The sequence below is a fragment of the Galleria mellonella genome, unplaced genomic scaffold (genome assembly GCF_026898425.1).
Source record: "Galleria mellonella isolate WM207_F2 unplaced genomic scaffold, CSIRO_AGI_GalMel_v1 utg28, whole genome shotgun sequence".
NCBI lineage: Eukaryota > Metazoa > Arthropoda > Insecta > Lepidoptera > Pyralidae > Galleria > Galleria mellonella.
Window position 1 is genome coordinate 3,765,509 of NW_026442064.1, and position 22,699 is coordinate 3,788,207.

The 22,699-nt window shown below is 32.4% G+C and overlaps 1 protein-coding gene across 2 annotated transcripts in view; it reads left to right on the forward strand.

Annotated features, from left to right (window-relative positions):
- Positions 1-22,699, forward strand: part of LOC113516752 (protein apterous-like) — a 118,053-nt gene that overhangs the window by 81,596 nt on the left and 13,758 nt on the right. The window contains exon 5 of one of the 2 annotated variants that reach the window (XM_026901223.3): positions 20,208-20,410. The exons of the other annotated variant lie outside the window; for it this stretch is intronic. Within the exon in view, the coding sequence (XP_026757024.1) occupies positions 20,208-20,410 (203 nt within the window). The remainder of the gene's footprint in view (positions 1-20,207; positions 20,411-22,699) is intronic. 2 annotated transcript variants of the gene reach the window in all.

A 22,699-nucleotide genomic window follows, 5' to 3' on the forward strand; every position in this document is an offset into this window, starting at 1 on the left:
ATAATGATAAATTATTAGGTAAATAACAGAATATAGAACAGTTATTTTTTATGTGCAAAATAACAGTTTATTTTAATAACAAATTACTAAATGCTATTTTAAGGGTTCCGTACCTTTATGATGGCTTTGTCCGTCAATCCGTTCGTCACATCGTTATATCTCAGCAACTACAAGTTATATCGATTTAAAATTTGGAATTGTTTTACATATCATTACATATATTACAATGGAAATAATTGAAAAATATTTTTATTTCTTTTTTCTATGAAATCCAAAATGGGTATGCAAAATTTCAAATTAAGCTGTCTACAAAATATTATTTCCACCCTTTATCTCCAAAGTTTGATAAGTGAAAAATTTGAAATAATTACAGTTATATATAAATATTACAGAAAAATAAAACGATCTTTCTAACTGGGATCAAAAAATCTCCAAAACAAACTCTGTTACGTGGTTCAGTTTTTAAGCAAAATTATGGTCCAAAATATTAGTAATAATAATTTTTTGTTGTTTATTTTTTTGTTTATTTCGTATAAGAAAAGCAGTGAAGGTGATTTTATATCTTATCTGTTATCTATTTATGTACGGAACCCTTTGCGTGTAAGTCGCACCTAAACGGTTTTTGTATTAATAAATTTTAGTAACGTTTTTGGTTGTAATTTGGCGAATATTCAAGAGACAAACTATTTAATCTGATTCTATACAGGCACTTTAAAAGTAAAAATGGTCCTGCAGGCAAATTGAATAATTTTTTTTGCCAACAAATTTATATTTTACTAGTTATCCACCTTGTCTTCGCACGAGTGTACTAATAAAGAAAATGGGACCAACTCTTCCTTATCATTCATATGCCTTTATATTTTTATTTAAATAATAGATTAAAAAAAAATGTGCATTGACATTCATAACATTTTGGAAAAGTTAAGATTGATTAACTATTTTTGAAAAATGACTGATAATAAAACACTTTGGAAAAGTTCAGATTGTTTAACTATTTTTCAAAAGTGACTGATAATAAAAATAGATATAAAAATAATAGGTATATATGTTGTATGTATTACCTTTATAGATGTAACCAGATTTCGATATCAATTAATTAATATTAATTAATAAATATTATTGGATATATCGCACAGCGCCATCTAGTGCCAAACTAAGCACAGTTCGAATTTATGGATATTAGACAACTGATATGAACCGGTATGAACGCTCTTAAGATTATTTCATATCAGCAACTTTTTTATCATTATAAAATAATGTTTATTATAAACATTTAACTAGGAAATAAGCACTATGACGTAATAAATTGATACACACTGTCTGTCCAACGATGTCAATAGGTATCATTAAATTCCGTATAGTGATTTCCACGCGATACGTGTACAGATGGACATACATAAAAACCTCTGTAATCTTATCGTTTTGTAGGTATATTGTTTTTTTTAATGTTCATACGAGACAAAACATTTCAATATTATTTGGTTAAGATATACGGATCAAACCCCGGAATTTTTAGGGTTCTGTAACAAAATGGTGTAAAGGAACCGTTATGGTGCGACTTCATCTGTCTGTACGTCAATTACTGTGCTCTATGTTAGTAAGTAGAAATTCTATCGATTTTAAATTTGGAATAGTTTTAGATATATACTTGCTCCATATATACTTTAAAAGAAGTAAATGTATAAATATTTTCTTTGCTGGGAGTCCTTATGGGGTACTTTAATTTGATATTAAAGCGCGTAATTTTTTATTTATGATCGAAAAAGTGAAAAATAAATAAATACATTTCCAATTGATAATATCTTATAGGATTTTAGACAAAACCATCGATTTATTATTAACAATTGATCGTTCGTTATGTTTTCGATAAATTATTTGGTTAATTATACTGTAATAGATCTGAGATTCTTTAATTGGGTTACGTAGAACTTCGGGATCCCGTACAAATGTTACCAGGGTTCCGAGAAATTATTTATTTTTGGCTGTTAAATGTTACCACAGTTTAGTACAGATATTACGCATATTTTGGCATAGAGTAAAATGTGGAATGAGAAAAATTCATTACTGTTATGTAAGTAGATAGCTAGTTAGCGAGAATTTACTTTTTAAATATGGCTAATAAATGTTATTGTTCTTGTTTCAATTACAATATCTTTGATTTGTAATAATTTTGTATAGAGATGTATAAAATAAAATGTATTCGATGAGTGTTCTGATATTTTAAAAGTTAAGGAATTCCTGTACTAGAAATAGTAAGAATCGTACGTATTGCAAAATGCTTGATGACATTTGCACCCTGTCTTCGAGTAGTTTACAGGTCATCAAATTCAACGATAGTTATGAAAATAATTCGTGTTTCGTTCGTGTTTCTACCGTGAAGCAGTTGTGTTTGCATGGCTGTGTTTCAGTTTGAAGGGTGGGATATGGCGTGAATATACTGGGTACAGAGGAATAACACCTCTGGAATGGCAACGCATGGGGGGTATCATGGGCGAAACAGTATACTCTGTTATGTCCATAGTACTGCTCATGTCTACAGGCGACAGTTAACACTTTCCATCAGGTGGGCCGTCAGCTTGTTTGCCATTCTAAGTTGTATAAAAAAAAATTGTCTACTTTATTGGTAATAATTTTTATTTTATTCAATTAATGTTTAAAAAAATTGGAAAATGGAAAATTGAAAACTCAAGTTTCAAGGTTTTATGATTCAAATTTTGCAGAAATATCTTTCATTTGTACTGTGGTTCATTGACCATTGCGTTATAAATTTGATGTTAAATTTGCATTAATTAATAATTAAATTATTTTAATAATTTATTTATTAAAATTCACCTATAATTATTTGCACTTGTTCGTGGTAACTATTATGTAAATTACTAAATATTAAAATGTGACAAAAATGTAAACCATATTATATTTAAATATGAGTAACTATTTATATAATCTACAGATAATATTGTAAACTTTCTAAAAATATAAATCAATGCTTATCATCCATTAAATCTATTTAAATTAAATATAATGAATTCTTTAATTTTTTTAATAATAATAATATATAATAATAATAATAATTTATTTCAAAATAAATGTTAAATTTTAAATATAGGTAAAACTCTGCTCCCTAAATAGGTAAATCCTGTACTTTAGAATAAGCAGTGCTCTTCCCTATACGCCATAATGACTCAAAATTATATAAAAAAGAAACAATAAAAATTAAGTTAAAAGTTTAAATGAATTTTATAAATAAGTAAAATAATTTTAAACGTTACATTTAATTTTATATTTGTATAACAGATTCTTTAGGTAGGTAATTATGTTTTTTTTTAATGTATCCGCTTACGAAGGGTGTACACCCCTGGTAAAACGATACCGAAATATCAGGTTCGATTCCCATTTTATGTACACACATAAATCTTCATCCGGATAAGGGCGGGATTGTATATTTTAGTGGTTGTTATTTGTCAGATATATATGATACTCTAGATAAATAAATTGTCTATGAATTGCTACCCCATGTTTATTTAAGGTCCTAATTAAATATTTTTGTAATTTTAACTAGATTAACATACATTTATATCTTTTTTAAATTCATGTTACTTTAGGAATAATATTTAGTTTTACTCGTGAAACAACGAATGAAATGAAAAAAGTTTAATAATAGTTTATTATAAGCTAAAATCAACTGGTTGATCCGGCAAATTTGGTTTTACCTCCTACCTCTATCAATTGGATCCACTTTTTTCATATCGGAATAAAAATTACCTTGTCTGTTAAGTTGGAGCAAATAATACTCATTTCGAGTAGTTGCGTGGATTAGTGTGAACGAATACCGTGTCACGGGATTTTTATATATTTAAAGACAGGATATTGTTACTGCAATTAAATTGCATGCCTGTGACTTCGACAATGTGACAGTGACTTTGATTGACTGATGTAAAAATTATTCAGTAGATGTTCTTTGACAAGCTAAACGTTAAAGAGACTTCAGATTTAACGACGATTTAGTTGTTAAATCAAGAAGAGGTTACAAATAATAGCTTAAGATCCATATTAATTAAGATCCTGCACATGTAAAAGTAACTTAATAGTTATAAAAAATGGCGGTAAGTAAGGTTACGGCTAGTTGAGAGTAGGCAACGCGGAGACATTCTTATTAATATTATAATTGTGAAAGTGTGAGTTTGTTTGTTTACTTCCTGCATTATGGAATTTAGTATATACGCAGAGTATGGAGAAATATAGGCTATTTTTTTTATCCTGGTTAATGAATATATCTCAGTCACGCAGTTGAATTTGCGAGTAAAAACTGGTTGAACAATAGTAGCTCATTGCTCTTACGCTCGTCTTTCATTTAAATCAAGTTTCATTAAAAACTTTTATACCTACCGAAGTCAGTGGCGGGATCTTGGGCTATAAAATCATTTAGACATTTATAATCGCAATATAATAATGATTCCGTATGATAGAGCTTCAAAAGTCAACTTGAGGTGTGGTAATGGGGTGATAAGGGCCAATAGTAAAACAGCTGTTGTTTTCATAATAGTTTTACGATCCGGGAAGGTTACTAGTGTTACTACTGATAAGCTTTATAGAACGTCAATAAAGTCCTTGAATTATTTGTTATACTGATGTAATTTAAAGTTTCGTTGATAAACCACATAAAACTTCCTGTAAGATGAACTCAGATGTAACGTCTTAGTTTTTAGGAATAGTAACATATAAGGTGTATCATGGGCGTTTTTAGCTTATTGGTGTTATATTATGTTGGATAAAATTTAGATTTTGTTGTGTGCCAAAAAATATTTGGCACACAATTATATTAAATGCGAATGTGTTTTGAATTAGCTTCCTTTATATATAGTGTACAAATGGCGGGCCTAGACTTCGTACATTTTGTAACATTTTTTTTACAATTAAGGTATACAATTTACCTAATATGAGCTAGAAGGCACCTGTCGGGCAGATTAAGCGATTAGTTGCACACAACGTGATCGGCTCCCACCAATAAATTACACGACACTTTATCGCGTACCGTTCGCTCGGTATGCGGGTGCACGGCCGTCCGCCGCCGAGCCGGCCAAGCAGCGTCCGCTTTTGGTGAGGTCGCTTTTTGCCGCGCCGGCCATTTTCGCGGATCGGTCTAGTTTTTTAGCAATCCGTTTTGGACGAGTCTTGTGTCGGCCATTACAATTATAAGGGAACGTCGGTTTGCGTAATGCGGTGAAAGGCGGCCAGAGTCCCACGCGGGACGTGACAGCGGCCCTACGCAAGAAACGAGCCCACGTAAGAACGGCATTGCTCAAAAATACATACGGACATATTTCGGTCTATTAAATGGACGCTGAGCTAAATAACAACGATTATACGTAGCTGTAAAACGATTTTCGCTTTATATTGCCACGCTGGATCTCTTTGATAGCGCCAGATGGAGATTGATTTGATTTTTATATTTACCTCACAAACGATTTATTGTTTTTGTTGTGTAAAAATGAATTACATCCAAATGAGCCATCAACAGGTTATTTTAATTGATACATTTCATTTAAGTTCGGTACGTTTTGTATAATTTATTTACTTATATCGTTTATGGTTCTGTTTTTTTTATTTAACCCGCGTTTTCTTTTATTAATAAAAAAAATACTTTTATAATTTAATTGTCTATTACCTATTTTTGTTTCGGAATAATTTAGAATTATCGGTAAGATAATAGAATGTCAAAATTTATATCGCACCTGTATAGTACCAAGAAATAACGTAACCTAAAGCGGTACCTATACATAGGTATTATCGTACAAAAATCTCACTAACAATTTCCCAGCCTCAAGGCGTAGGAATCTCTATATCAGATTGTGCGGGGTTATTCTAGTGTCACCGAGGATTGTACGTGAATAAGGACGCGTTGGGTGACACGTTTCCGTACTGGTACGGACCTCACGTAAATTTACGTACATAAATACCAAAAACGCGACGCCTGTCTCCCATTGAGATAGGCAGCAATAGTGGAACCTTCAAACTCCGATTCGAACATACCTCTCTTGCCTCCTCAACATTCATCAATGTATTCAAACAAACTCGCTGATTACGTGTACTCTTAATTTGGCCCCTTTTCACGACAACTAATTGGTCGACATACATTTGTGGTCACGTAAATTTATGTCACATAATCTTGTGTACCTACACAATTTGGTTCATGAGCAATTGTGATTGCTCTGCAACCACGTAAATTTGACTAAATAAATGTGAAAATTTGTAAAGATGTTTGGATGATTGTTACACAGTCACGTGTAAACGATGAATGGATTTGAATGAAAGTCGTGTAGAGAATTTCATGTGGATTATATCCTAGATTAACACATAGGGTAATATCTATTCTAAAGTATGTGGCTTAATGTGTAGGTTACAGTTAGTCTTCCTTTAAATTCATATATGAGATCTCATGAAAAACATAAAATGTAAAAAAATAATAAGTATTGCAACTCAGTTATTCCACTAAAAAAGTTGCGTAATTTCTTGCAAAACCAAGTCATTTATTTTAGTTAGTAACTACGGAAGTTTTAATTTAACGACTTTGTTATCAAGTGACTTAAAAAAAGAAGGTTCCCAATTCGGTTCGATTGTATTTTTTTTATGTTTGTTATCTCATAATTTCGTCAGTTCTAAACCGATTTGAAAATTCTTTCTTTATCTGAAAGGATATAGTTACAGATTATTCCTATACACATTTTATCAAAAACACAAAGGTTTTGACACAATTGAAGTTAGTTTTTTTTGTGTAGTGTGAAATTTTAAATTATCAACCCACGTTACTTTGATAAAAAAGTACAGTTTCGCTAGAACATGACCGTAAAAATATGTTAATAATTTCAATTCTGTGCAATCAATGCAGAATTCTGAATATGTATTTATTATACAAATATATATTATACTGAATTTCACTGGTGTACCTACGTATTGCAATTTTTATGGGTTTTATAGCGAGTCTACGATAATTGTCTGGTATTTTACACGTTCTTTGAGATTGCATCCACATCTTCATTGTCAGGTTTTGTTACATCGTATATAATAATGGATATATAATCTGAGATAGAAATATTTGTGTTTAAAGATAAATGCTTAGAATAAATGTTATTACTTTATATATGAAAATTCTCACTTGAATTTCGTACTTTTAATTTATTTTTAAGCGATTTCCAAAAGAGGTTCAGAAATTTCCTGTTTTGTTTGCTACCACGTTGATTACATCGTCATTCGATTGTCTCATTCCAACTCATCGATTCGCTAGCGATGCCGATTTAATTGATACATTCATTTGCTACTTGTCTAGAAGGCCCGTACTTTTTTTTTTGATGGGTGAAAATGGTATGGTAACCCCGCCTGTGCTAACGGGATATGCTGGCGGAGCACCAGTGAAGGGTGATAGATGAGAACGAAAACAGGTCAGTTAGCCCATCATGATGAATTCATCAGCAATTAACCATGGTAGTTTCCAGGGGGAACCGCGAGGAGGTCGACCTGGTTGGGTATATTGCTAACAATGGGATTCTCAGTCTCCATTACTAACAATCCCTTTCCCCCCAGAGGGCTCGTACTACTAAGGGTGCTTAATTCTATTGATCGGAAAGAATAATATTACGGTAATCTAAAATTAATCACGTGGTATCGAACCCTTAAGTCAAATGTTCTACTGCTCGTATAACGGATTGTGTTCAGAGGACTTGTTCGAATAGATGTCGACAGCAACTTTTTATTATTGCACCGTTTACGATCAATAGAGAATTCGTCCACACGCTAGAACTTAAATGATTGCGTACAATGTGGATTCAGAGGAGTTTCCTCCCGCCAACATTTAAGAGATCCCTGCCGCGGTTTTCCCTAAAGACTACAATATGAGCTTCTTCAAAAGGGAATATTAAGGTTTCTTCATTATCTGCAACATGGCTAATATCGCAAGCGTTCAAAGGTTACAGTGATCGTTTACCATCACGCGGTCTGTATGCTTCTTTACCAACTTCATTTTATAAAAAAAGTGTTTTTGATTTTTATACACCTCTGTTGTGTTTGCTGTTGATTTAAAGACTTATATCTGTAGGGCAACGGATTTCTATCGCAATTCACAACCTAGCGAGAGGATGTGACTCACCTTACCAGTTGGCAATGTGCAATGAGATTAAAAAGGAACTTTATTCAATTACTAGCTATACCCCGCGACTTTGCTTGTCAATCAGTATATTAAGTATTCTATGTATTAAGTTAGGATATAATATATCCGTGTACTAAATTACATTAAAACTCTATCAGTAGTTTTTGCATGAAATAGTAATGTAAATCCATGTATTCTTACAAATTTTCTTTTTCATAATATTAATGGGATTGAATTAATAGTTGTAAATATTTTATAACTTTTATTTTCCTATAAATATTTGGATTTTATTATTATTTTATGAACTTTAACGTTATACAAAGCACATATCATAAATGTATGTAGCAACTGAGATTTCACAAAGTTTCTCCTGTAACGGTGCTACGTTTGCGAGATTTAACGATGACGAACAACGGGTTAACTTTTAAATTAGTTATCTTAACAGTAACTCTTAAACTAACTTTTAAATCGTTAAAATAAGCCATCGCTTAAAAATTTGTATCTCCTTAAAAATATACATAGGTATACCTTTCAAAACACTTTGTTTAATTTGTTTGAGTATTTCTAGATCTAAGGCAAGCTCGGCGCACACGCATACCGTGGTTTACCGGTAGCGGAGGCGTGTACGGGGCGTAACCACAATACGCCTCGACATGCGATCGCGTTCCGCTCTATTAGCTGCCTTCAAAGAGTACGCCGCGCCGATGTCATTTCGTTGTCGTTCGGTTTGCAACAATATTGATTATTTTGATTATCGATTCGCGTCTTTTAATCATTTCCACGCTACTGTTAACCTATTTGTAAATGGAAGAAGTGCTAAATTTGATTGATACTAGGATATTTTTTTGTTACTTGCGGCAGTACACAAGTGTTTTTAACACCGTTTACATCTGTTGCAAATACATAAATTTTAAGATGACAACTAACAAGAAACTCGATTGTTCATATGCTACCTTTATCTTTGTCAGTTATAAAACATGAATTGCGATGAAAAAAAATCAACAAATTATGTTCCCGTACTTTGTCATGTTTGAATCGAAAATATTTAGTGGAACATAATTATATAATGCATTAAGTACTTACTTAAATCTATTTTTTGTTATTTATGTTGATAATTTTTCAAATTTTAATGATGCTACCGTAGATGAACTCTGACAGTGGAGGTCCCATAAAATACATCTCTTGTTGGAATGTTTGTACACCATATTTTTTCTTTCGTCGTCGACAAGAGCCTGACAGCGTTCCCTAAAGTTTCCGAACGGTGTGACCATAAATTACTCACTAACGGGCGGACAGATAAAAAAATAACGCTTCCTACTTCAATAACGGGAGCGAAGTAAATTATACCTCGTAATGAAGTTGTCACATCTGCTCCGTGCGTCACGTGGTTATCGCCTTTTCCTTTTTTTCCCCTCTTTTGTTTTAGTATTTTCTACCAGAGCGTTCGGTTTCATTGCGGTGCCGCAATAAATTTAGTATGGCCGCATCTATGGCCGGCCGCGTGATTTATTTCCCGCCAAAATGTGTGCCCGGTATTTTTTTCTTTTTTTTTGTTTTTTTCGGTATCGGACAGTTCGAGTAGCGTCCGACGATCACACAGATAGTGAGTATGCTCCGTGCGCGTTCCATGCTCGACGGTAGTTGATTAAAAAAAGTTTTTTTTGTCAATCTGAAATAAAAAAGATATTTGGAGATGTTCAATTTTTCCCCTCTCTTTTTTATTTCAGATAAACGATAGCGTTGTTCACGAAGCTTCGAGAGTGAGATGTCGTTTTGTACATTTTTGTGGTGCAGGTGCAAGTAAAAATAAAACTGTTATTTAGTTTGAGCGTTTTATTGTTGTATGTAATATTTTTTTTATAAATGTACAGGATTAATGTAACGTTACTAATCGCTCTCTCGTCTTAGTAATTCGAGTTTGACGGACATTTTATTTATACTGACACGAGTTACGTTCGTTTTACGGCCGCCGGTCCATGAAATCCGAAACTATCAGACTTTTAGCCGATAAAGAATAAAAATGTTAATAGCGCTGGTTATGAGACTATAGGAAAAAAAAAACCATGAAATTTTAAGAAACTTACACTTCTGGAAATATTTTTAGCATAGATTTCAAGTTTTACGATTGAAGACATGTTTACGTTCTGTTTTGATATAATATGATAATAATATTTCACAACAAAAGCTTCTGCGTGACATTAGACTATATTATATCACACAGCGCCATCTAGTTCTATACTAATGAACTCATTTCAAGCAGTCAATTTATAGTGAAAATATAATACTGAAGCAAAACAGTTGTAAAGGTGGATAGGCCATTGTAAATAAATTTATTTTAATTCTAATTTTAAAAATAACGATTGTTAAAAATATTACGAAACATACACACATATACATGAAGAAATACAGGTGAAATGTTAACCTCCTACTTTTTTCACTTAAAAACACATTTCTGTATTATTTAATGTCATGTGAACAGATTTCTCTCATTGGCTGCCATCATCAGGCATTCCGCGTTCTATAAAACGATACTTGTATCCAGAAAAAATTGCTCATAATGGGGGCTACGATACCCAACATTATTTATCCCGTCATTGCAGTTTTTACTGAAGGTTATTATGGATACAGCATTATTGAAAAGTGATACAAATTGTAATGGGAGGGTAGATATGAAATTCCGCCATACTAGTTCGTGTACAGGCCCTGAGTAATTCATGAGATGCCGACGTGACAAGAGTTGCGTATGATCTTTTTTGCCAGTCGGTAGAGTACAGTCGAACTCTAGATATATTATTTTATGTATGTGTTTTATTTATTATATACTTACCAGAGAAAGACTGTATACAGTCTGTATACAGTATAATGGATGATAATAGAATGGTAACCCCGTCTGCGCTACCTTTATACGCTGGTGGGACACCAGTCAGTGTGAGATGAGAGATGAGAGGTGAGGATGAAAGCAAGTTGTTTTGAATTCATTAAGAATTAGCCATAATGATTTTCAAGGGAAACCACATGTAGGTCGACCTGATACTAACAATCCCTTATTCCTAAAATGAAATGGTTACCGCCCCTCCCCCCTCGCGCGCTGTTGGTAAAGATGAAGTCGACTTATCGTGATTTTTTAATCAGGAATTAATTTTTATTGTTTCCAGGGCGGACTCCGTGTAGGTCAACCAAATAGGGTATATTGTTAGCAATGAGATCCTCAGATACCATTACGAATACTAACAATCCCTTTCCCTCACTACGTAAAAATTGTATGGTAATATTTACCTCATTAGTGTTTCTGCCGTCGAGCGGCTGTGCACCACTATTTCGGTTTGAAGGGCGCGGGTTATGGTAGTGTATTGCGTAGAGTTATAATACCAATACAATCGGGGGCGGGGGGAGGGGGGAAGAAATTGTTAGTATTGGGGTCTAACAGCCTCATTGCTAGCAATATACCCCATCATGTCGACCTTCTAGCGGTTTGCGGGAATTTGCCGCTATGGGCTAACTGGTCTGTTTCTTTCCTCACCTATCATCTTTCACTGGTGCCCCGCCAATGCATCATTCCATTTTCACCTATAAATAAACCCCATTCAATTCCTCAGTAATGGAAATATATGTGGAATCAAATGAGGGAAATTTTGCGCATTACAGTATATTTTGTGATCTGTGATTTCGTCATATCCTAGAACGACGTTTCATGGGGTAAGTTTGTTTACTATTCTTCTTTATACTAAGTGAAAATGAGTGGGTGAAGGGGGGAGGGATTGCTAATAAGGGGGAGGGATTGCTTAGGTCGACTCCCACGTGGTTCCCTTTGGAAATTATCGTACTGAATTCCAGGTGTATTCGTCGCATTGGACTAACGGACCTGCTTTTTCCTTCTTATCTATTATCCTCTACTGGTGCCCCGCCAGCGTACGCCGTTAGGCTACGAGGTTACCATTCTACTATCATTCGTTAAAAAAAAAGTGACAAATAGTAGATCGATGAGTAGCTATAATAGTATAAATTTCAACTCTTTTTATTGATTTAAGAGCCAACAGCATATGAGTATGAATCACATCGGCAAATACTTTGTTGCTTTATACAGTGACAAGATTTTTAATATTGTCTGTATCGTAACGCTGTCGGATCGCCGTCGTGGCGTCGTGCCGTCGTCGGCTCTCCGCCCTCGCTACCCGTCAGTCGACTAATGTGATATCCATGTTATTTCGTTTTGTAGCAGCCGCTATCTCGCACAAGACATCTGTATCAGTGGCACACCGACCCAATAGCTCTATATTGAAACCTTTATTTATTACTCGGACCTCTTTTGAATTTAGAATAAGGACATTTTGTTTATGGCACCCGACACAGACGTTTTTACTGACTAAAATTACAGAGCAAATGATGTAGTACCAGTAAAACGTAATTACTAATATTATAAATATTCACTTTTATGCAAAAAAACCTTATATGACTCTTAAAATATGTTTTGTTAAAACTTAATAAACAAAGTAGCTTTTACAACAATTTTGTTTGTACATAAAAACGATTGAATTTTATTAATATGTGCCAGCAAATAAAAAAATATAAACTGGACGAGTGTGGTCATTAAATTCATGATAAGTTTTGTTTAGGCCAAGCGGGGTGCCCTGAAAGTGACGTGACTATTTGTTATCGATAAAAATAAAACAACAAATATAATTAAGTACCAGTTACCGTATACTTGCTAATAAATACTAAAGCTTTATGACTTTCTGTACTCGTATATTATTAATGTGTGTGGTAGGTAATATTGGCATTGTTTTCTAAAATAGTATTTTATGAAGATATAAAAATAGGTAGGTAAAATAATTTTGAATTTATAATTTTATTTATCTATTTTTTATCTAATTTTCTATTTATCTTCATACCAAGTCTATGGGTTGGGTAGATACAACTTTGAAACGACGACTTTCACACTTGCATGATTTCTGTTGCTTTTTCAATCTTCAAAACTCGTGATACATATACATCGATACAGAATTCTCTTCTTACATAGTTTAATATCAAATTAAGATATATCTAGATATATATAGATCTATCTTGACATAAAGACCTTAAACTATTGTATAATTTTATATAAAAATTATTTAAATAAAACGTAGTTTTTACATAACACATAGTGATCATTTGGTGTAGATATTTTTGTTTATCGTTACGTCGTCAAATTCTCGATAAGTTGTATGCGCGTGCACATCACTAATCCATAAACATTTTACATTTTGCCGTCATCTCAATATCCGTTTTGATATCTATCGTCGCCATATAACTTGAACATTTTAAGTAGTAATAACAACAGAAATACGAGCGTGGTCGCCGTACGGCGTACCATTCGCGCCGCTCGCATGAGTTAGGGACCCCGGTAGCGCCCCCTGCTGCCATGTTATGTGATACAACACATACGCCGACCAATTTATTAATTTTACTTTTTATACCAACGTTCGGTATGCTGACAATTCGAGAAATCTTTTTAGTGACTTGTATTACGACGGATTTAATCGTCAAGTTGCGTTGATTGTTTTTTTTTTATTTATCTTTCGTCAGTTTTCGCAGAGTCATGACTGTCACTGGCACAATAACGTTGGCCCATAAAAAAATTTGTGGCCACCGGACGAAGCGGTATCATGTAGGAAATCTCATTTTTTGCCGGCCTTAAAACATGAATGGTGCGTACGATTTATGAGATCACAATGATCTTTTTATAACCCACCCAGCTTTTTTTTCTGACTTTTTTTCAACGGTCCTGCGCGTTATCTTTGTACATTTTGTGTCTCAATCTATTAATAATGTCTTCTTTTAGCGGACGCGACGTTTTGTGTAGATCCTTAGTGTCGATAAGATGACGTGACAGAACATCTCTAGGCGATGACTTTTGAAGAACTGTTAAAAATAGTTCACCTGTGAGGGGAACCACATTTTTATTGTATTAATATCAACAGTTTTTGATTTGCTGCACTTATTGATTTGTAAAGAAAATTAATTATTATAATTTTCTTGAACTACTTATATTTACTATATACTCATATATTTATTAGTATTTATAAGTATCTACATGTATTATAACAAAAATTGGTCATTATGAACTAAAGCTAAAATTAAAACGAACGTACGGAAGATTAAAATATAGATATGTATACATCTAGTGCAAATACCCGCAGATAAACAAAAATATATAAATAGATGTTTATTTATTCTTGTTTTAAAGTCTACACAAGCAGAAAGAATCAAGTGATATCTATTTAAATTTACATTTAATAAATCAATAAAATTTTCTATATTTTAAAACTGTTAAAGATGAATTCGTCTTAGGAAATAAAAACATAAATAATCTTTTAGCTATAGTGGTCAAGCGGTGACAGTTAGCCCATTGATCAATCAGTTCCCATCACTCGTTGACAGTTTGCCAAGTCATCGACATCGGTAAATTCAAGACGGGTCAGCCATTATAAAAAAAAAATAAACACGTGATAGATGTAGCATGGCCGACTGAGCAATTTTATTATATTTGCATGAGAAACGTAATTACATAAATTTAAAAAAGCATCAGCTTGTTAATTAGCTTTCTTGTCAGTTAGAATAGATAGGGAGACAATATGTAATATTAACATAAAAAAAAAAAATATTCTGGTTTCACTATTTACAATTACATAAAATACTCTTTAAAACTTTATTATATTTCGAATTAATATTTAGAATTTGGTTAAAGATTGATTCTCAAAAGACTGATAACGCATTAGTAAATTTTCTCGTGTTGCTTGTATTTATGGTCGACGATATATTCTTCAAACTTCAACTTCAAATAAAAAAAAAACATTTGTATTAAATTTAGGTAACCAGTAAATTGTTTAAAAATTTTACACTATAAAGTAGCCTAGTATATATAGACCTACTATTGAAATAATTAAATAATTATAGATATCGATATTTTGGTTAGAAGCTTCTTATAAATAGCAGTATGACACTATAAATATTAATTTACTTTATTGTGGGTTATTTGTAGGTTGGTTGAATAAATTTTGTTTTTAGTATCGTCAATATAAGGGCAGTGCCGTTTCTTAAATAATGTAGTGATTACTTGCTCTTTATGCTATTTAAATTCCTAAAAAATATCTATACTATCCAATATTCTTATTATAATTCTTATGTATTACATTATATGAGTAAATATGACGATTTAAAATCTTCAAATACTTTTTGTAGCAAATTGAATAATGTCTTGGGTAAATATTAAAATACTTTAAAATCCTTTTACTCCAGAGCTGACAGTATCTGCGTGTTTGCGCACGAACGCCCGAAGCTAGAATACCCCAACCAATCTTACTTGATCTGCCTTTACACTAACTTTCCAGTATTACAGGATATTTTAGAGTTCTTTCACAGTTCCTGTTATATTAGACAGATTTTATAGTTGGCTAGTACGTAAATTATGTCGAGTAAACACTAGACGTTCCGTCAACTGAGATTCAGATTGGGATCAGTGTGAAAGCGCCTTTATTGTTTAGGCCACTATAGAGTTATATCTGTGGTTTGGCTATTGTACATTTTTTGAATATATTTATCCGAGAAATATATATTCTATTTTACTTTCGAATAAAATAATATAATTAATTAAAACCGAAGAAATAGCAAATTGTTAATAAAAAAAAAGTATAAGAATTGATAAGTGAACATTTTTTGGGTTGTCTATTATTTTTATTTAGAGCAAATTAATTATATTTTCGAATAATAAGAATTTATTTTCACTGTTACTGTTATAACTTTCTTCTATTGGTTCGTTCCCATATATATAAAATGTATTTATAGTTTTAAGCCATATTTGTCCATGACATATACTCGTAATTCAATTAAAAAAAAAATAAGTATCAATTTAAACTTCTGATTAATTTCCGGTGATGGAAACATCGTTAACAAATGATATCAATCCAAGTTGCAACAGGAAGCTCATTTTGTATCACGTATGATTTTAGCATGTTTGGTGGACTGTAGGAGTTTATTGATATGTTCTTTACAATAAAATCAGTCGACAAAAATTCTCTAGTTACTCTGTCACGGATTATAGGCGTGAGTATTTATTTTTTAATACTGCCGAATACCGTGACTTTAGGCAATCATTCGCGAGCGCAGGCGTATGTTCAAAAGAAAGTGTGGAATGGAGTATTTTACGCGAATCGGCGACCATTAGCTGCAAGCAAAACGCGGTAACGGATCCTTGCATAATTACCAACGGACTAATTGTTCGCGTTCAAACCTCGGAACGGGCGCAGTTGTGAGTTGCAAGAGCTTTGATGCAGCTGGAATATATTTTTAAACTACTTTCAAAAGAACTAAATTGTCGATTGTAATTTTTGCTAAGTATTATATTTGTATTTACGTATCTTGTACGGTAGTGCCTAAATTGTCTAAATTTGGTGTTATTGATTCGTTATTATAGTTAGAGTAATAGGATTTTTTTTACAAACTAAATATAATAGTTTTCAGTATTCTATTTTATTTTTATAATCATGTTGTAATTTTTAAATATGATGGTTACATAGATTTAATTTTCAGTACTAAAAATACAAAGGTAGTGCTGACTCTTGAATAACTTAGTCATTAATTATTTTGTGAATGTTTAAAATTAGTAAAAAAATGATGACGTAATATATAATAAATAAACACACTTTTTTGAAACAATTAAAGCAAATCGACGGTTTCGTTTCCCTGTTAGTCGTGGTGTAATTGCGGAATGTTTAGAGGAGAGCGTTTTTATTGGTCGTTAAATTCGCGGGCCCGCGCCGTCCACGTCACGGGTATGCCACACCCGGCCGGCGTCTTGACTCGAAACGATAATGTTGGCACGTATTGATATGATTACCTAGCTTTTTTACTTTCTTCAAGAACAGTTGTGATATGTTTTTGGCTCGTTTTTTTTAGGATCGATAATTTTTAACAGTTAATTTTTGATAGTCAACCGCGAAAATCTAAAACGGTCTTATTATACAAAAATATTATAAAACGGTGTTTATCTAAACAGCATTTGACTTAATGATTAAATATTTCTAGATCTTTAGAATATTACAATAAAATTTATTACTTTAACACTATTTTTTTAATAAGATAGAATTTCCGTTGTTTAAACATAAACAAATATTAGACACGCTTTTGTAGTAAGAATTCTGAACATGTATTGAACGGCTGTTTATTTTGCCTTATCTAGTTTAGCTCCTTTGTGGTAAGAGGGAAAAGTTTTATAATTTAAGCGGCACTCTAATAGGTCGTTTATCTATTTAGTACTTATTTAAAGTTCCATTCTTATCAACCGAATTCATTTATGCTGAATAATACTGCCAATTTGATAAATTTTTAGTGTATAGGTATAGTCCATTACCTAAAGAGCTTAAGAGGCAACATTGTTACTAAAAATTTTTAAAATTGTAAATATTTAGTAATTTTAATTTACCTCCAATCAGGTCTTCTTATATGCATATACTATCACTTTTTGTTTGCTTCATTTCATTTCACTATATTTTAACAGATCGACCTTCACGCGGTCTCTTCTTTATACTGTTGTGGTCAATTTTAGCGAATTCGCCACGATGGCAGTTCTGACCTCATGTTTCATTCTTCACTGATGCCACGCCATTGTACACCGTCAGGTGTATATTTCTATCTCATATTTTAAATTATATAGATAGAGTGTCTCCATACAAATGCTTCGAAAAAAGCGAGTCAACCTTTTTATAGAATTTTACATGATAAATAGTTTTGTGTATTTCTTTTGTAACTTCGATATTTATTTTGTTTTATAATTTTTGCATCTTTTTAATGCGTATAACCTCATTTTATTTATTAAATAATTAGATATGGATTAAATATAGATGATAGACGTTACATTATGAGCGTAAGTATATAGAACACTGATAAAAAAACAAGTCAGCTAATTTGACAATCAGCTAGGTGTGACAATTAGATGTGAAAGTGAGTTTATTTCGTCTTGGCCTCTTATCGACTGTCCCTTATTAATTACCATGAGATTTTAATACATAGTATTTGAAATGGAAAAGGACATAATCTACTTTTAAATTATCAATGTATCATGTTCTTTACTATTATTATAATCGTGAGAATTCAATCAATTAATTAATTATCATGAGGTTTTATATACATATAAACACTTAGTGTTTGGGATAGGAATAAAAATACGTCACATTTACCCTAGTCAATTATTGTATATTCCGTTACGTGGACGAAGTCGCAGGTAACTTCTAGTTCTAAATAATACTTGTATCAAACTCTCTCATCTCCGCGTCAACACTTCGTCTTTCTATTGTTTTCTTAAAAGATATTATCTGTGGGCAAGCTGGTGGTCTGTAAATTTTTGTTTAGATTTTTTTTTATTTATTTATCTATTATATTCTATATCAAAAGTTTAATCCGTGTGACTGTGATATATCATAATTAATATAGGTAACGCGTAGCCTAAAACATTCTAGTCCAATTACCTATGGCAAGCTACATTGTAATTGTTTAATCATTTACGGTGCTAAGAGGTGACAAAAAAATAAACAAAATCACTTTTATATTTATAATATTAGTAAGAGTTATTAATTTTTAATATTATAAAGAAATTAAAAAGCAATAATAATATAACAAAATGTAACAAATTAATTATAATGATAAAAAGTATATTATTTTAACTAACATCTTTAATATAACCCGTCTATTAATATGTAGAAACAATAAAAACCGTTCTACAAAGAAATTTAAAATGTAAACGCGGTAGCCAAGATTTTTAAGAAACCCACGAAAATGTAAGTTTTTTTCTTCGTGCAAAAGAATTATTCGTCTATTCTTCAAATAAAGGCTTAAAGAATATTAAAAAAAAAAAAAACTTGTTAAATTCACAAATTTATACTACTATAAACAAATTAATATACGTATATTAACAATTGTGATTATTGGCACTTGGTGGAACTTTGTATACATATTGATATTATTAGAAATACACTTGTACTCTTATATAAATGTTTATAACAAATAATGGAAATCGGTCAACTTTCCTAGACAAAGTACAAACGAATCTATTGATTACGTTATTGCTGGCGAGTCCATGAGAGAGAACGAGATGGCAACTCACGCTATTTCGGTCCTCCTCATGTGAGCGCTAGGCGAAACGATTCTATCCATAGATTCGTTTGTCAATAGGGCTGGTACTTATTACACATAAATGTCAAATTCATCTTTATTTAAATAGACTTGTTTACTAAGCACTTTTATGATTCTATCGTAGGGTTCAGAATGTTAGATTTGCTGTGAAGAACCTGCAAGAAATTCAACAGTTACTTTTTTAAATCTCCGTTAATATCACGTGTATTAATTTAAATGTACGATGTTTAACATTACATGTATATTAAAAAGTTCGTACATGATTGACTAATACGAAGTACGATTGTCATTCAAATGTGAAAGAGTACAAGTGTTACGAGTACTAATATCGAAAACACATAATGTCTTGTGACAGTATCACCGCTGATTAATAATAATTAATAATAGGTATATCCATAATTAATATTAAGAGAACAAATATTTCCGGCGCGTGCAAATGGCCGTAAATGATAATAACAATTATTGCAATTACAATTGTGATATATGTAAATGTTCACATTATCATACTGTGCACAGATAAAACAAGAAATAATTACAATTCAATGTGAATTGTCAACGGCGCGGCGTCGTCGTATGCAGCCACGGTGCAATAATAAAGTATTTTTAGATCCAGTATCTGTGTGTTCGCAACGCGAATTTTTATAACTTCGTGTTTTGTTGTGACAAAATTTTGTCATTACTTTGTAATTGGTATTAATTTTGTGTCATTTCACGGTATTCTTTTGCGCTGCTGCGTTTTTATATATATACTTTTTATTAGATTTAATTGTGTTATTTGTGACTAATTTGATGTTATGTGAGTTGATATTATTAACATTTAAATTGATTTTTAACTATAATTTAAAGATTAACCTAACAATGTTTTTAGTATTTAGCAGCGTGACTATTATTCTCTCGTACCCAGATTTGAACTCGGAATATCTCGAGATGGGCTACCGGGGTGGTGGTGCGCTGGGGACGACGTCGCGGACGAAGCGCATGCGCACCAGCTTCAAACACCATCAGCTGCGCACCATGAAGTCCTACTTCACCATCAACCACAACCCCGACGCGAAGGACCTGAAACAACTCAGCCAGAAGACGGGTCTACCAAAACGCGTGTTACAGGTAATGCTATATCTACATCCTTATTTAAGGCTCTATCAGACATATCCGAGCCGTATCGACAACAATAAGAGTAATATATTATCTCTAGTTTGAACTAACTTAGTAATTCATTCGAGTGTGGAGTAATTTAACAGTTAAACATAACTACGTTATTACTATTACAACCACTGTATTAGTACTATGAACAGTACAGTTTTTTTACTATTTGTTACAAAACTACTCGTCACTTGACTAAATTACTAAACTGAATTTAGGCTTTAGAAATAAATATATATAAAAGTCACTAATTGAAATATATAATTTATACAATTAAAAGATCCTGCTCGGACTGTCTGGAAAGAGTTAAACGTTACTAACTACACTGTGGCATTTTAAGTAACAAAATGAATTCGGTTTACCACTTTACCTTCAATAAAATATTTAAAATTGATGACTGGAGCTGACGCGGCCGTTTGGTATAAAAAATTTAAAGTTAATAATTCCATTATTAATGAACTTGCCATAATTTATGATTGCTTGACAACAAATAACGTATCTCATTTATCGGCGGGCGCAATTATTGTAAAACGGTAAATACGTAGGAATAGCAAGTAAATTATTCATAGAAACGAACGTCAACTCAAGTAGAACATTGTAACAAAAATTATGTTTACATGATACGAGTATGTACTACTTTTTTACATGAATTTGGTGATCTGTGTAATTTGAAATTGGAACTGGTAATAATGTGCCACCGTGTTGGTTACTTAAACATCATCACACATTATACGAAACGAATCGATATAGTATAATGCATAATATATAAAGAATTATTAACTTAATGTGACGTTCTAACAGGTATTATGGTACCGCTAACTACAATTAAAATACGCATACACAATGTTAAAGTATTTGACAGCGTAAAAATAAACGTTGCAAAGTCCACCGGAGTCGATTAACTGCAACCGATTCGTCGCGTAAATGTGTGATGTAGCTTTTAAACTGGTAGTTGGAAGCTAATGCGAATTTAATGTATACCTGATATCGCCTCATTTGATATCGCTCTTTGCTCCGCGAACTTGTCTTTGGGTGTTTTATTGAGAATCTTTACAGATATTGGCAACATTGTACTGCGACGGTGAAACGGCGTGATCTTTTAGTTTTTTTTTATATAGGTATACTTATATAGACACGTGAATAATTATCGACGAAAAATATAATTGAAATAGGTAAGTTTTTGGTGAGTAGTGACACATGTTTACACATGACTACAAATTATAGAATCTATCACTCTATCACCACGAAAATGTTTGATAGAACTATGGTTATAATTTGGACAAGTTTATACAGGTGATTTGTTATAAAAAAATGACAATTGTAACAACATTTTTAACGTAAACATTACAATGCTCCAGACAGACTTAAAATAATATATTGTTTCATATTCAATATTTCTCTCGCTATAAAATTATAGCGATCGGGGGCTCTAAGAAAGGAAGCCTCAGAATTAATCTCTTCTGATTGGAAATAAAGCTCAAAGTCCCCAGACGCAATCTGAAGTAGACTGAAAGATCGAAGGAAGGAGGTGCTGTCAACCCACTGTCACCGCCTCACCCCTGATCCTGCCTAAATCTTATGGTATACCAATCGAGACCTTAGAGGCATAGGTATAAAATCTATATTTTAAATATATTTCATTCTCTTTAAAATTTTCCTTAGGTTAGAGTGTATACAACGTTTAATAAAGATATAGGACTATATCGAATTAGCTTTTCGCTCGTTGCTTCGTATGCGTGGATTTCAGGAGTAGGAAAATAAATAGATCACTTCCAAATAAACATTTAAAAGATATTAAGTTAGACCTTCAAGAGCATAACTTTGAAAACCGCATTCAATTTGGTGTAGTTTTTGCGTATTCAGTAGAAAAGTTAGGGCGAACTATTTTAGTAATATGGTTTCTTGTAGAGTTATTTAGTCATTAATTATGATCGGACAACAATATCTTGTTTTATTCTAGTAGAGATGATTAATTATAATTTAACCTTTCATTATCCTCTGTTGAACATACGAGGGCGACCGTATCGTGTCACAAAGGACGGTCGAGCAGCTTATTTTCCACTAAATCACTGGTCACTCGACTAAACCGCTAGAACGGTCCGAACTAGACCTTGAGTAATACGTTGATCACACAAAACAATGAGGCCACCACCACACGTGTTTCATAAAGAAAAATGCCGTAATTACGGGAACAAAGGAGATTTCTTTGAAGAGGCCGTGGTCCGATATTAAGGAGCCGCTCACTAAACAAAT